The 12664-nt window shown below is 40.9% G+C and overlaps 1 protein-coding gene across 1 annotated transcript; it reads right to left on the bottom strand.

Annotated features, from left to right (window-relative positions):
• Positions 1–876: 876 nt before the first annotated feature.
• On the bottom strand, positions 877–9150 carry LOC140556942 (rhamnose-binding lectin-like). The gene is made up of 12 exons (XM_072681054.1): positions 9102–9150; positions 8010–8045; positions 7839–7883; positions 7626–7755; positions 5710–5819; positions 4301–4345; positions 4048–4183; positions 3837–3952; positions 2876–2920; positions 2593–2728; positions 1718–1827; positions 877–1054 (listed from the first exon to the last, which is right to left on the bottom strand). Coding segments are annotated over exons 1-12 (942 nt in total). The 5' UTR covers positions 9133–9150; the 3' UTR covers positions 877–1052.
• Between the last annotated feature and the right edge of the window lie 3514 nt (positions 9151–12664).

Here is a 12664-nt window from a genome sequence, read left to right as displayed (position 1 = left end):
ATACATTGTTGGTGTGTTCTGACTGCTATGGACAGTATTAATAAAAAATAATCCATTGATTAGCAGTTGAATAAAGCTCCATAACAACAGATGTGGTAGGACTGTATCCTATGTATACATGTATATATGTATTTCAAAGACCTGTATTGTAATACCTGTAGTAACACCTCATTGTTTGAGTGTATTTCTTGGAATCCAAAAACCGCTCATTGGTTTCTGCTGTAATTTTAAGTCATCATCAAGTCAACTGTTCTTTACTAAGTACTTGGAAAATGGTTGTGGATGGTAACTGATGGTACATTACTTTATCTGCCAGATAAAGTGTAGTTTGGAAATGCTGCAGTATTGCTGTAACCAAATAACTGTAAATAATAAAAAAAACAAATTAATTGATAAAAAATTTAGATATAACTTTATGTAACATAAATGAGTCACTAGATACTCCCACCTGACAGCTCAAATGCAGTTGACAGTTGCAGGCTAGACAGACTAGGTTACCCTAAGCTTAGTCAACACCACAAACAAGATGTAAAGTGGTCACAACCGGTGAAATGTTAGTGATTTGGCAAACTATCTTACACACAGTCAACTGCTGCATTAAGACAGAGCCATGACATCAGCAAATCGCTGATGTCTTAATTTCCCTATTCTTTAATTGTCGTTTTTGTTTTATGCTTCATGAAAAGCTTCAGTTGATTCATGCTTAAATATTCCTACATCGTAAATCCCAAAGCAAAGGTCTGAAAGGTTCTTGAGTGGCCACCTGAAAACACTTGGGGCATTTTCCATGCTGAAGACAAATGAAAGTGTCTGTATTTTAAAATGACATGATGTAAAAATAAGCACTGAACAGAACAACAATGCTGTGATGCAATAATGTTTAATAAAACATTTGAAGGAAGTGATTACATATAAAAGTAAGTAAGGTCTGAAAGTATATATTTACATCAGACCATACTTACAAGTAGTACACCAACAATAAAGCTTTCAGGACACTACTGACTTGATTTCTCTCCAGAAGAACAGGAGACACTGAGCAAAAGCTGGAGTTATTCTGTGAGGAAACAGAGGGGCAATCATTAGTATAGATATAGAATGTGTGGTTATGTACATGATAAGAGGACAGTGTGTCAGTGTTGTTGGACAGCTGTATTGTGTGTGTGTGTGGCATCAAATCTAACATGCTAAATTTTACAATTTGCTGTTTAAAGCAACACTATGTAAAATATGTTGCTCCTGGGCTCCCCCTGCAGCCAGAAAGTGCATTCTCTGTCAAGCTTTTGCAAAACAGAAGAGTCACTGAAAGTAAAAGATGCATGTGGACTGAGGCAGTAGAGTAAAATTACAGGGTTTTACATAAATTTGGCTTGGGTTACGTAGTGTTATACAGTTCTTGCAAGCACTGTACTCTTACTATGGTGTGAACCAAACTGTGACTTGCCATTAAACTCTTATCAATAAAGTAAACCTGTTGTGGCTTCATTTTCATCTAAACCAATTACAATATACAGCAAAAATGCAGAACAAGTAATGTTTCTATTCACTGTCCCAGCATTATCAAAGGCACTGTCATAAACAAAGCAAATTCATCAGTTCTATGAACATTTTAAATTGTGCTCTACACTGCACTGCATTCTGTTTTTCTCTTAATAATTGCCAACTACAGCTTTGAGAAATTTGAAGTATGAAGACAGTTGATGACGAAAAAGAAACTCACAGTAAACTGCACAGGAATATGCAATGCTGAGGTACTTGTAGGTATTGACACAGGGGTCAGAGAAGACATCGTTTGATGCAGACACACTGCAGGTCGTCTTGCCATGACATCTGCATAAAGATGAGATAGAAAACCTTGTTTTAAAGGGTACATGTGCTTGTGCACATACATTTGAGCTGCACTTGCAATTGTCAGTTTGTGGGGGTGTGGTTCTTTGAGCTACGTTTGTAATTTGAAAACGTACCCCCACCACCCACAAAATTAGAGTGAAGATAAATAAATGTGCAGGATATGGAAACTTAAGAAAACCTAAGTTGAGTGTATCTCATTCCGTACAGCAGAGAGAGAAGAATCAAGAGAGTGAGAGAGATGTGAACTCAAGGTGAAGTAAAAGCTGGTTATCTAGTGCAGTCTAAAGCTGTTTTCACGGAACGTGGTATGTGCTGAACTCGCCGTTCACGTCTGCGCAAGCTGCTGTCAACACCACTTGCAGTATGTGTGGCGCTTGCTGGTTGGGCGTAAAAGTAGGCCAAAGTGTCAACGGCCTAATTGGAGACAGCACATTATCTTGCAAGTTTATTCCAGAGGCTATCTCTCTTAGCTAGTTTAAACACTGGTACCTACAAACCTGAAAAAGACCAACTTGGGCCAACACCCACTGCTGTCCTATTTGCCATGCTGAGACTTGGATGATTGTTTGAAAGTGCAGCTGTAAATTGTCTGCGCTCAGTGTGAAAACAGCTCAAGAATTAGTGTAGCTCAGAGGACTAATGAACAGGGTGGAGGGGTGGGGTGAGTATTAAAGTATAATACCTTTTATTTCACCTTTCATTTGTAGGTTGATGCAAGGACTTGCTTATAAAGGTTGAACTGACCTGTTCATAACTATAGCTAGTGTGTTGCTGGCGTAGCAGTCGGTCTTGGTGACTTGATTGACAGGTCGTCCAGCGGAACATATGATGGAATCAGTCCGGCCATAGTTGGCACTTTGAATTTGTAGTACACCAGTGCCTAAAATGAAAAGAATTTTAGCGGAAGAGCAGATTTTAAGGCTACTGAAAATGATTTCTGTGTAAAAAACAAAAACCATGGCAGTTAAAGGGCTTCAGAAGTACTCAAGGTTTTTGAAATGCAAATTTATAGCAGAAAAGTACAAACCACATGTCAGAACAGCAGTACTGCCTTCACAGGTCACGCTGATCTCTGCAGAAAACAGAATTACAGATTTTATGTAGGAAAACTTTCATGCTTATGTTCATACTGTAGTGGGTAGCAACCTTGCCTTCCCTGTGGCAGACTAGGGTTTGATTCTCTGGTCAGGTAAGCCCCCCACGCTACACTGAGAAAGAGTCCTTGGACAAGACTGCTAACGTTGCATTCACTTACCTGTGTAACACATGCGCAGCTTGATTTAAGGAGTCAGTGTATCTTTGCTTTCATACCGATGGGAAAAACGATGGGAAACACACAAAAGGCATGTATTAAATCTTTTTGAATTAATCATGGGTGTATTTTGGGCGTAACATGCAATAAACCAATCAGCATGTTACATGTCCTTTCCATTTAAGAGAGATTTTTTTTTCAATGGCATGGCTGCCTGGACGTGTTCAGCATTTCTCAGCAGAGAAAACTGACCTGAACTCACTGTTGGACCTGTATATATAGCCTTGTTTTTAGCACCACAACAAGAGCACTGTAATTATTGTTTGTTTATTCCCTTTATAGAATTATTCCCTTCTTAATCTCACTGGAAAACATTGCCAGCTTCTTAGGGTCATCTCAGTTAGGTAGTCGGCATGGCGTGAAGTTAGCTAGTTGAAGAGATTGTAGTAGTCTGGTAGGGTTACCTTTTATCCTAGCATTTGGCTATTACAGAGGCGGGCCAGTGTAGTGTGAGGAGTCTTGCCCAAGGACTCTTATTGGTGTAGCACAGCATAGTCACCCAGACTGGGAATCGAACCCCAGTCTCCAGCATGGTATCATAGCTCAGTGGCAGGTAGTGGAGTTATCTGTTGCTCCACATCAACCACACTGCTAGTACTCAGCGGTTTAATAAAAAAAAAAGGTTTCATAAAAAAGAAAGATCAGAAAGGTGTGGCAGGAAGGATGGATTACTCACGAACAGACGGTGGGAGACAGAAATAAGAGACTGTTAGGTATTTGGAAATCCCGACACAAGGGTCTGTGAAGATGGTGTATGAAGCCTGCACAGGGCAACTGCTCCTCCCATTACACCTATAAGATAAAAAGTGAGATGGTATGACTGATACTCCTCCTAGACAAAGACAACTAAGACAAGCTGAAGACAAATCAAATGTTCTACAAATTACACAGTCGCCACGCTAGTAAGGGTGTCAGGAGCATAACAGTTGGTGTTCCCGATCAAACTGCCAGGTAGTCCTTCTGAGCAGGTTGTTCCATCAGTGCGTCCATAGTTAGCATTGATGATCTGAATCACTTCATTTCCTGCACAGAGACACAGGCAAAGCTATTAGAGACCATCTGCAGTTTTCAAACTGATTGGATGGAAAGAAACAGTCAGTAATAAAACACTGAAGTAATGCTGGAAGAGAAACTTCTCACCACAGTCCAGCGTGCCGTAGCTATCCTCACACAACACTCTGACACCTGGAGGCAGGAGATAAAATGAAAAGCATCACATTCAGATGCTCTTCACATGTTTGCCTTTTCACACTTTTGTCCCACAACGCAATGTGAAATGCAAAGGGAGGAGCTATGTTGGCATAGCTACAGTCTGTTAATTCGATTAGTACGCTAACAGTTTGTGTACTAACCTGCCAAACTTGCACTATTACATTTAGTATGTATCATATATCGTATGGTATTAGGGTGTGTGTAGTATGCCATTGGGATGTGTCCAAAGACTCTGGCAACACTCTGCAAGAAAAGGTGTTTTTTTGCTCTTGGGCTCCCCCTACAGTTTGGGAGAGAAATTCCCTTTAAGCCGCTGTTGTAAATAGAAGAAAGGTTTTGAGCTCCTCCTTGTGGATAGCTGTAAACGTGCATTTCTGGACAAGCTGAGCGATACAGAGCAGGCATCTAAAGCGAAAGATTTGGACTGAGGCTAGAGGAGTATTACAGGATTTTACACAAATATGACCTGGGTTACGCAGTGTTACGCAGTTCTTGCGAGAGGTCTTGTGCAGCTCCACCAAAGTCATTTAGTACAATTAGCAGCATGCCAAGCCTGGATAGGGCAATGATAGAGATGCTATTCTCACTATAAGTCTAAGGTAAAATTGCTACATAATGTTGCGTTAATGGAAAATATGAGTGTATGCTTATGGTTGTGAATTTTGACTGGGGCTGTCAAGACTCTGATTGCTAATTCCCCTTTGCAGCTGCCAAAGACTCTCAAACACTATGCGTAAATTGGTGTTTTTTGCTCTTGTGCTGCCCCTGCAGTTGGGGAGTGTATTTGACTTTTACGCCACTGCTGTAAATAGAAAGCAAGCTTTTGAGGATTTTACACAAATATGACCTGGGCGTATGACGCAGTGTTACGCAGTTCTTTTGAGGTGTCTTGCAAGTGCAGTTAGCAGCGTGCCGAGCCTGGATTGGCAACGATAGAGATACTATTCTCACTATTAGTTTAGATTTTAGGTAAAATTGATAGAAGAATATGACTGTACGACTGCTTTAATAAAAGAATATGACTGTATGTAATTGGCAAAAAATTTGCTGATTGCTAATGGTTGCTCATTCCCCTTTGCAGGTGCGGGAGCTGCTGTCCACATTATTAAATCTCCTAGCTCACCTGTTTACCAGTTATTCTAAACTTTGTAAAATGTGTTTAACAATCATGTGGATCGTACCTGGTCTGTGAGTCTCTCTGATGTTAAATTGGAATAATTTTGCTATTTTTACAAAAATGCTGTACATTATTTTTCACTTGCCCTTGTTTGAGGCGATGATGCTAATCTCGGAAGTGCCTTACAAAGAGCGCCTTTACACTGCTCACGTCTACTTACGGCCTTGGATGCAGTCGTACGTGGTGTTGTAGTACTTGTACGTTCCAACACATGGGTCAGGGCTGCCAAGAACATCAGTCTTAAACTCGCACACTCTCTGTCCATTGCATCTGATTCAGAATAGATAGAACAACAGCCATTTGCACAAATATGAAATGCTCTATAATGTCCATAATCTTACATTAGCTGCAATGATATGTAAAGTGGTTGCAACTGTGGTAGGATGTGACTGAGTGGCATGTACTCAGCGCTATAGCAGAGCTTCAGTGGGTGCCTTGGGGGTTACACACTGCTGCACAAGGCCATGACAGGGTCACTGGAGTACTTAGTGGTTAGTGTGCTGGGTTATTGATTGCAGGTTTTTGGGTTAAACACCCAGGTCCACTAAGCTGTTACCGTTAGGCCTTTGAGCAAGGCACTCCAGGAGTGCATGTACGAGCAGTAACGTCACTTTAAACATCTCTAAAATAACTCTGCTTCTCTTCTGGGGTTTCTGCATGCAGCAGAGGAGAGGATTGGTCCTACTTATTCTACCTGATGCTGGCTTTAATATGGAGAACTCATACATTTACCAGACCAATCATTACAGAAAAACAAACGTGCAGCAGCTGACAACGTGCTTACAGCCAACAACAACAAGGCAGCTGACCAAAGGGAAGGTTGTTCAGGGGAGGGGACAACACGAACAGAGTAAGTAAAGTAAAACAGTATGCACATGAATGGTTCCTGGAGCCAATGGGAAAATTCAAATGGCAAATGCTGAATTGGTTGAATTGGCTGAATTTTTGTCCCTGGGCTCTGGAGTGGTGGTGGTGCAGTTACTCTCCACTCACACTGGACCGGGAGAGCCCATCGATCCTGGTAAGAGACAGCAGTTCCACTCAGCCGACTCTCACCAGAAAAGGGGGAAACCCGTCCCTTATGTCTTTAAAAAAAAATGAAGTACTATGCGTGGGTGAGGACGGGGGCCAACCGCTCCCGCCAGGCACAGCCTTCAACTATCACTTATTTATTCCAGTGGTTTCGCAATCGCATCCTCATGAAAAACAAGTTATATAATTAATTACATAAACGTGAGTTTTCAGTATAACATAACCTGTAACTTAAAACAGTTATAATAGACCTGTTTCAGCATATTGCCAATACATTATGAGGTTAACATAGATGCATTATATCTTTATATTCAGATATGTAGACCATATTAGCATGCTTCCGCAGTGCACCTGCACTACTTCATAAAGCCTTTCATAGTACAAACACCCTTGCAGCCTATCCAAAGGGGTGGGCCTCTTCCTAGTGGTTACATCCCATAACCGAACAGTGAGTTGCTCATATGATACAGTGTGCACTAATTGGATGGAGTGCACCCTAAGGCGGCGCCTGGGCTTCAGAATTCATGTCAAACATTCATTCAAAATTCAGCTTTGGACATTTTCAAAGGGACATTTAAACAAGCTCTGATGCATTTTGGAAACAAATCCTGTGAAGGGATGAAGTTTATAAAAATATATATATATTTTTTTTTGCCTCCTCCAACAACCAGCCCCTGCCTCTTTTTCCGTACTACTGCTGATGCAACATCACTGAGCAACCAATGTGCTCGATCTCTGACGCGTCAGCTAGCAAACGCTTGTGCCGGCCAGCGTTCAACACAGGAGTGATGTTGAGAGACAGTGCTTGGATCATCTACCCACCCGGAGAGAGCAAGGCCAATTGTGCTCTCTTGGGCTCTGGGTGCTGATGGCAGGCATCATGACCCGGGATTCGAACCAGCGATCCTTGGGTCATAATGGTGGACAAATGTAGTTTTTGTCCACAGTGAGCAAATGTGTGTAAAAGGGTGCATATTTTTGGATGCAGGGAGTGAAAATGATTTATGTCTAATATGTACAATATGTAAACAAAAAAATTGGTACCTCTTAGAGATCAGAGAAATCTTCAAGGAGCACTGGGTGTTCTGGACCTGAACAGGAGGGCGACCAGCGCTACAAGTGGTGCTGTCTGTACGGCCATATATAGCGGACTTCACGCTTATCAGTCCACTGTCTGAAATGTAAATTGGTATCAATATGGATTTGCAAATTTCACACTTACACTTGCTGTGAAGACAGTAACACAGTCAAGCTCACCACAGCTGAGGCGCTGGACATTGCCATAACAGGTGATTGCATTTTCTGAAAGAATGAACCATACACAGAGACTGCTGAACATAGGCTCACACACTATCATCACAGGCATAGCAACAGTGAGCTCAGTTTTTTATTTAAATGGATTCTTAATGTTTGTGATTATTGTTTTACCTGCAGAAATCAGCAAACCTTGAGCTGCAAACAGCACTGTGGGTCAAAAACACAAATTTTTATATACCTTATCAGAACCTGCCACAGCATTAAAACATGCTAAAATGCTCACAAGCCTATTTGTCATTTTGTTAGCGCTCCATGACTCATACTTACACCATGCTGATGTCTCTAGCTGTGAATATAACTATTAGTAACATCTTTTTTTTTATATATATATATATATTATTATTATTATTATTATTATTATTATTATTATATAATTATAATATGGGTGGGAGGTAGAAGGAAAAGAGAGTACAAGCAGTTGTGTCACTGGCACACTAGATGAGCCCACATTGATACTCTTTCTGTGTACCTCGTACTGCTCCCTTGTGTAGCTACGTTTCTGTCATCTGTGATGTAGAGACTGGGATCATGATCTTTTCGAATGTAAACAGTGAGGGAAGGGTTCACCACAATGTACATAGCTAGTTACCTTTAAAATGAGATACATACATACCACTTTACAGTATAACACTACTTAAATATGACATTTAGCTATCTAGACAAATCTGCAGTACCTGAAAGATTCTGCCCATTATTTTGGCTGTTATATTGTCATTGTTGACAGCAAGGCGCTTCATTTCTCTAAACAAGATCAATCTCTTTATCTTCAACTCCATCCAAAATCATGAGACTCCAAGTAAGACTGAATGAAGCTATAACAGCATTTGTTTTTTGGTATGATATTCATAAAAGAATATCAAATATTGTTGTTTTTATTTTGTTTATTTTTTCAAATTTGGATTCCTGATTGAAAGTGAAAAGAACGAATGAAACACTGATCCCTCTGCCCCCACTTCCTGCCTGTCCAGGGGATTGAACCGACCAGCAACTTTCCTTGCCTTCAGATTGATCTGCTATAAACTCGAACAGAGGGACATGCCGCACAAACTTCAAGAACATAAATTCTGAGGGGCAAGGACCATGGGGAATAGCAGAGCAAAGACGCTCTGCGCTGCTGCATAGTTTTTCCTGTTGAGACGCAATAGTTCTACGTTAGCATTGTACACCAGGTATTTCACATTTAGAAGAACGGGCCAAACTTACCAGTGAGTAGAGAAAGCTTCAGGATGAACATGGTGCTGCTGCTGGTGTTAGCGGCTTGATGTTCCAAGTGTTGCAGGAGCTCTCAAAGTTGACCTGTATTTATAGAAGGAAGAATTTCCATAATCAGGAAACAAGTTTATGGATAGAAGATGTAGGAGAAGCTTGTGAGCTACTGTAAATTTACATAGGGAATTTCCTAATTGGTCAATGTGTGCATTTAGTACTTCCTTTTCTTTCCTTTGGAACATAAGTGCAAGTGGACTGAAGATGGGAGAAAACTGTGTGAATCTTTCCTCTGAATTTACATAGCAAATTTGCTGTGAGTTTGGCATTTTAACACTGAGAATTTCGATTAAACACTGGCAAGTTTGCTTTGTCACAGTGGGCCCTATTTTAGCGATCTTTAGGCGAGCCGTCAACCGTTCACCTCGCCTTGCGCCTTGTGCAGCTCAAAACGCCTAGGAAGGCTTACTGAAGTGGTGGACCTGTATTCTGTTTATTGCTGATGTAAAAGTTTGCATAGCTGCCAACTGGCAGGCGCTACGGGTTTGTGCAGTGCTGCGTGTCCATGTGTGCATAACAAACAGGGGTGTGCGCATGTTGGGGACATCAGCAGTCATAAAAAGTTTAATGATTCCCTTTTAAGAGCCAGTTGTGATCTGACTTTGGCGGATTGTTATTTTAATGGTGTTTTTTTTTTAATGCGCTTTGCAGCAGAGGAAACAGACTTGAACTCACTGCCAAACCTGTATTATGTTTATTGTTGGTGTAAAAGTTCGCATAGCTGCTATCAGGCACGCACAATGGGTTGGTGCACTGCTGCATGTCCATGTGTGCGTAACAAACTGAGGTGTTCCTGTGTTTTCCATTATGAGGATAGCAATACTCCAGAAATTGACCTGAACACACCTCATTTCGAGACCACCATACCCATCGGCGTAGATATATTCGCAAGCACCGTTGCTGTTTAAACAACGAAGGCATGTTGGTGGGGGTGTAGCCACTTTTATGCAGTGTTGGGGCCAATTTCTACACATACACCACATAATTTCCATTGATCAGGAATCTGAATTTCAACAATATAGAATTTCTTCTACTTGGGCCTCTTGGCTGTCAGTCATTGTAGGGCATTTCCATGTTGCACAATTGAATCTTTTGCTTTTTTGCCCTACGTGCACAACATGGCATTTGTTGGTTCCTCAGTGACTGCAGGCCATCCATATCCATGCCATTGCACCCCCTCCACCATGTTTCACAGTTGGTAGAATTACTAACTGTGAACACAGTTAGTAACACAGTTGGTCAAATTACTAATTCAGTTCAACGTTTAATTCACAGTTTATTTGTGTAGCACTTTTCTGGAGCGTTGTCACAAAGCAGCTTTACAGAGATCTAGAGTGTCTTTGAGACAGTGACTGTGGCATGGAATTCTCAAAAGAACCACAACCCCTGATCTTTAACACCAGATAGCTGGAAATTCAAGCACAAGTCTAATTACAAGTAAGAAATTTGATCAAAAAAGTTTTATGAATATATGAATGAAATGATGTGAACTATGACTAATGTGACAGCTAGCCATGGGTAGTCAGGTTGGGACAGCATAGCATGATTGTTCTTCAGCCGGAGTTCCAGACAAAAACAACTTCTACAGTAGCTTTTTCTGAGGGGTCAGACCAGGCAGGCTAGCCTTCGCTCCCCACACATGAATAAGTCTTAGGTGCCCACGACTCTGTCACAGGTTGACCGGTCGCACTTTAGGTAGGTACTGACCACTGCATAAGGTTTTGGCTGATCTATATTTTGGGAGAGGCCGATTCTTGTGTTTTTGGAAATGTTAGCTGACAGATGTAATCTGACATTTGACGGTATGGAAGCCTTCTGTGCTCAAATATTTGATAACAAACAACATTTTCACATTTACACATGAGCCACTTCCTTATTATGTCCTGTAATAATAATCTTTAGGACATACTAAAAGCCACACCATTCATACCTTTGAATCTACCATAAATGAGACTGGAAACCAGCGTAATGATACCAGAATTAGGATTTTCCCATGAAGGTCCAGTGTTAAGAAGTTATTCCAGTCTTTATATAAATATTCTATCAGACATTGTGGAGTGTCCTGGATGAATGCAACTATCAGTAGACAGGAGAGCTTTATTTACCTTAAGTTAAAGGCAAATTCTAGTTTAACTCTTTAAAAGACCTATGAACTTGTATTATCAAAAAAATAGCCCCACCAGTTTGTACAGACGACCCTGTAGTTACTATATAATACACCTTAGTGTGTGCTAAGCTTAATTAGAGTGTTGAGGGGTTAATAGGTTTCATACTGGCTACACAATCTATTTAGGGCAATGGTAAAATCTGTTTCAAAAGATGTGGTAAGGTGTGTGTAATCTGCACATTTGTGGTAGTTTATGCCATATATGTTAATAACTTGTTCAGAGAGGCCAAAATGCATATAGAAAAAAAAGAAGGGGACCAAGAGTAGACCCCTCTGAAACACTTTTATAAATGCCATATGTTTTAAAAATAAGGGCAGCAACAGTAACAAAGGCTCTCTTCCAGTGAAATAAGAATAAAACACCATCTTTTAGTTATGGATGCAATAGGATGCAATATGGCACAACCAGGCTCAGCATTTAGAGCATCGGGCTATTGATGACAGGGTTGTGGGTTCGATACCTGGGCTCGGCAAGCTGCCGCTGTTGGGCCCTTGAGCAAGGCCCTTCATCCTCTCTGCTCCCTGCAGCAATAGTTGCCCACCATTCCAGGCACATGTGCTCACCATCACTGTGTGTGTTCACTTTACAGACGGGTAAAAGGCAGAGGCCAAATGTCCAACACTAATGGTAAATATGGTTGTCAATTCTTGTAATACTTGAAGACCATTTTTCACCATATGATAGGTGATTATCTCCAAATAGTCCATCCATTAATCTTGCAGTAGGCCCGCAGTAGGCCCAGAGCTTACCTGAAATCCTTAAACAGGAATACCCCCTGGACAGAGCGCCAGTCCATCCATATCTAATTTATTTTTAACAACTGACAGATTTGCAGCATTCAGCGCTGATGTAAAAAAAAACATGCAGTGATGCTATTGCTGCATCAATGGTCTTGTGTCAATTAGCCCTGACTTTTCCACTGATGCGATTTTAGAATATGGTGAGGGATATCAGAATCAGAATCTCTTTATTTCACCAAGTATGTTACACATACAAGGAATTTGTCTTGGTGAGAGCAACACGTATGACAAAAAACACAGAACACAGTCTTAAACTAAAGGAAAATGACACTAAACAATAAATAGGGTAGGGGATAAATTAAAAAAGTAAAAAGTACTAAAGGAAATAAAGAGCTGATATTTACAGAAAAGAACATCTGTACAGTGTGCAAATAGGCAGAGTGCAAAATAGCTGTTCAGTCCGGTTTGGTACAGTTCAGTTGTATGTTTTGAGGTTTACAGTGGGAGGTGTTCACTGTGGTTGAGGAGCGCTACAGCTCTGGGGAAGAAGCTGTTAGCATGGCGTGTTGTGCTGGTTTTGATGGATCGCAGT

The sequence above is a fragment of the Salminus brasiliensis genome, chromosome 6, assembly GCF_030463535.1.
Source record: "Salminus brasiliensis chromosome 6, fSalBra1.hap2, whole genome shotgun sequence".
Lineage (NCBI taxonomy): Eukaryota > Metazoa > Chordata > Actinopteri > Characiformes > Bryconidae > Salminus > Salminus brasiliensis.
The sequence above is the reverse complement of the archived record's forward strand: the minus strand, read 5'-3'. Positions and strand labels throughout refer to the sequence as shown.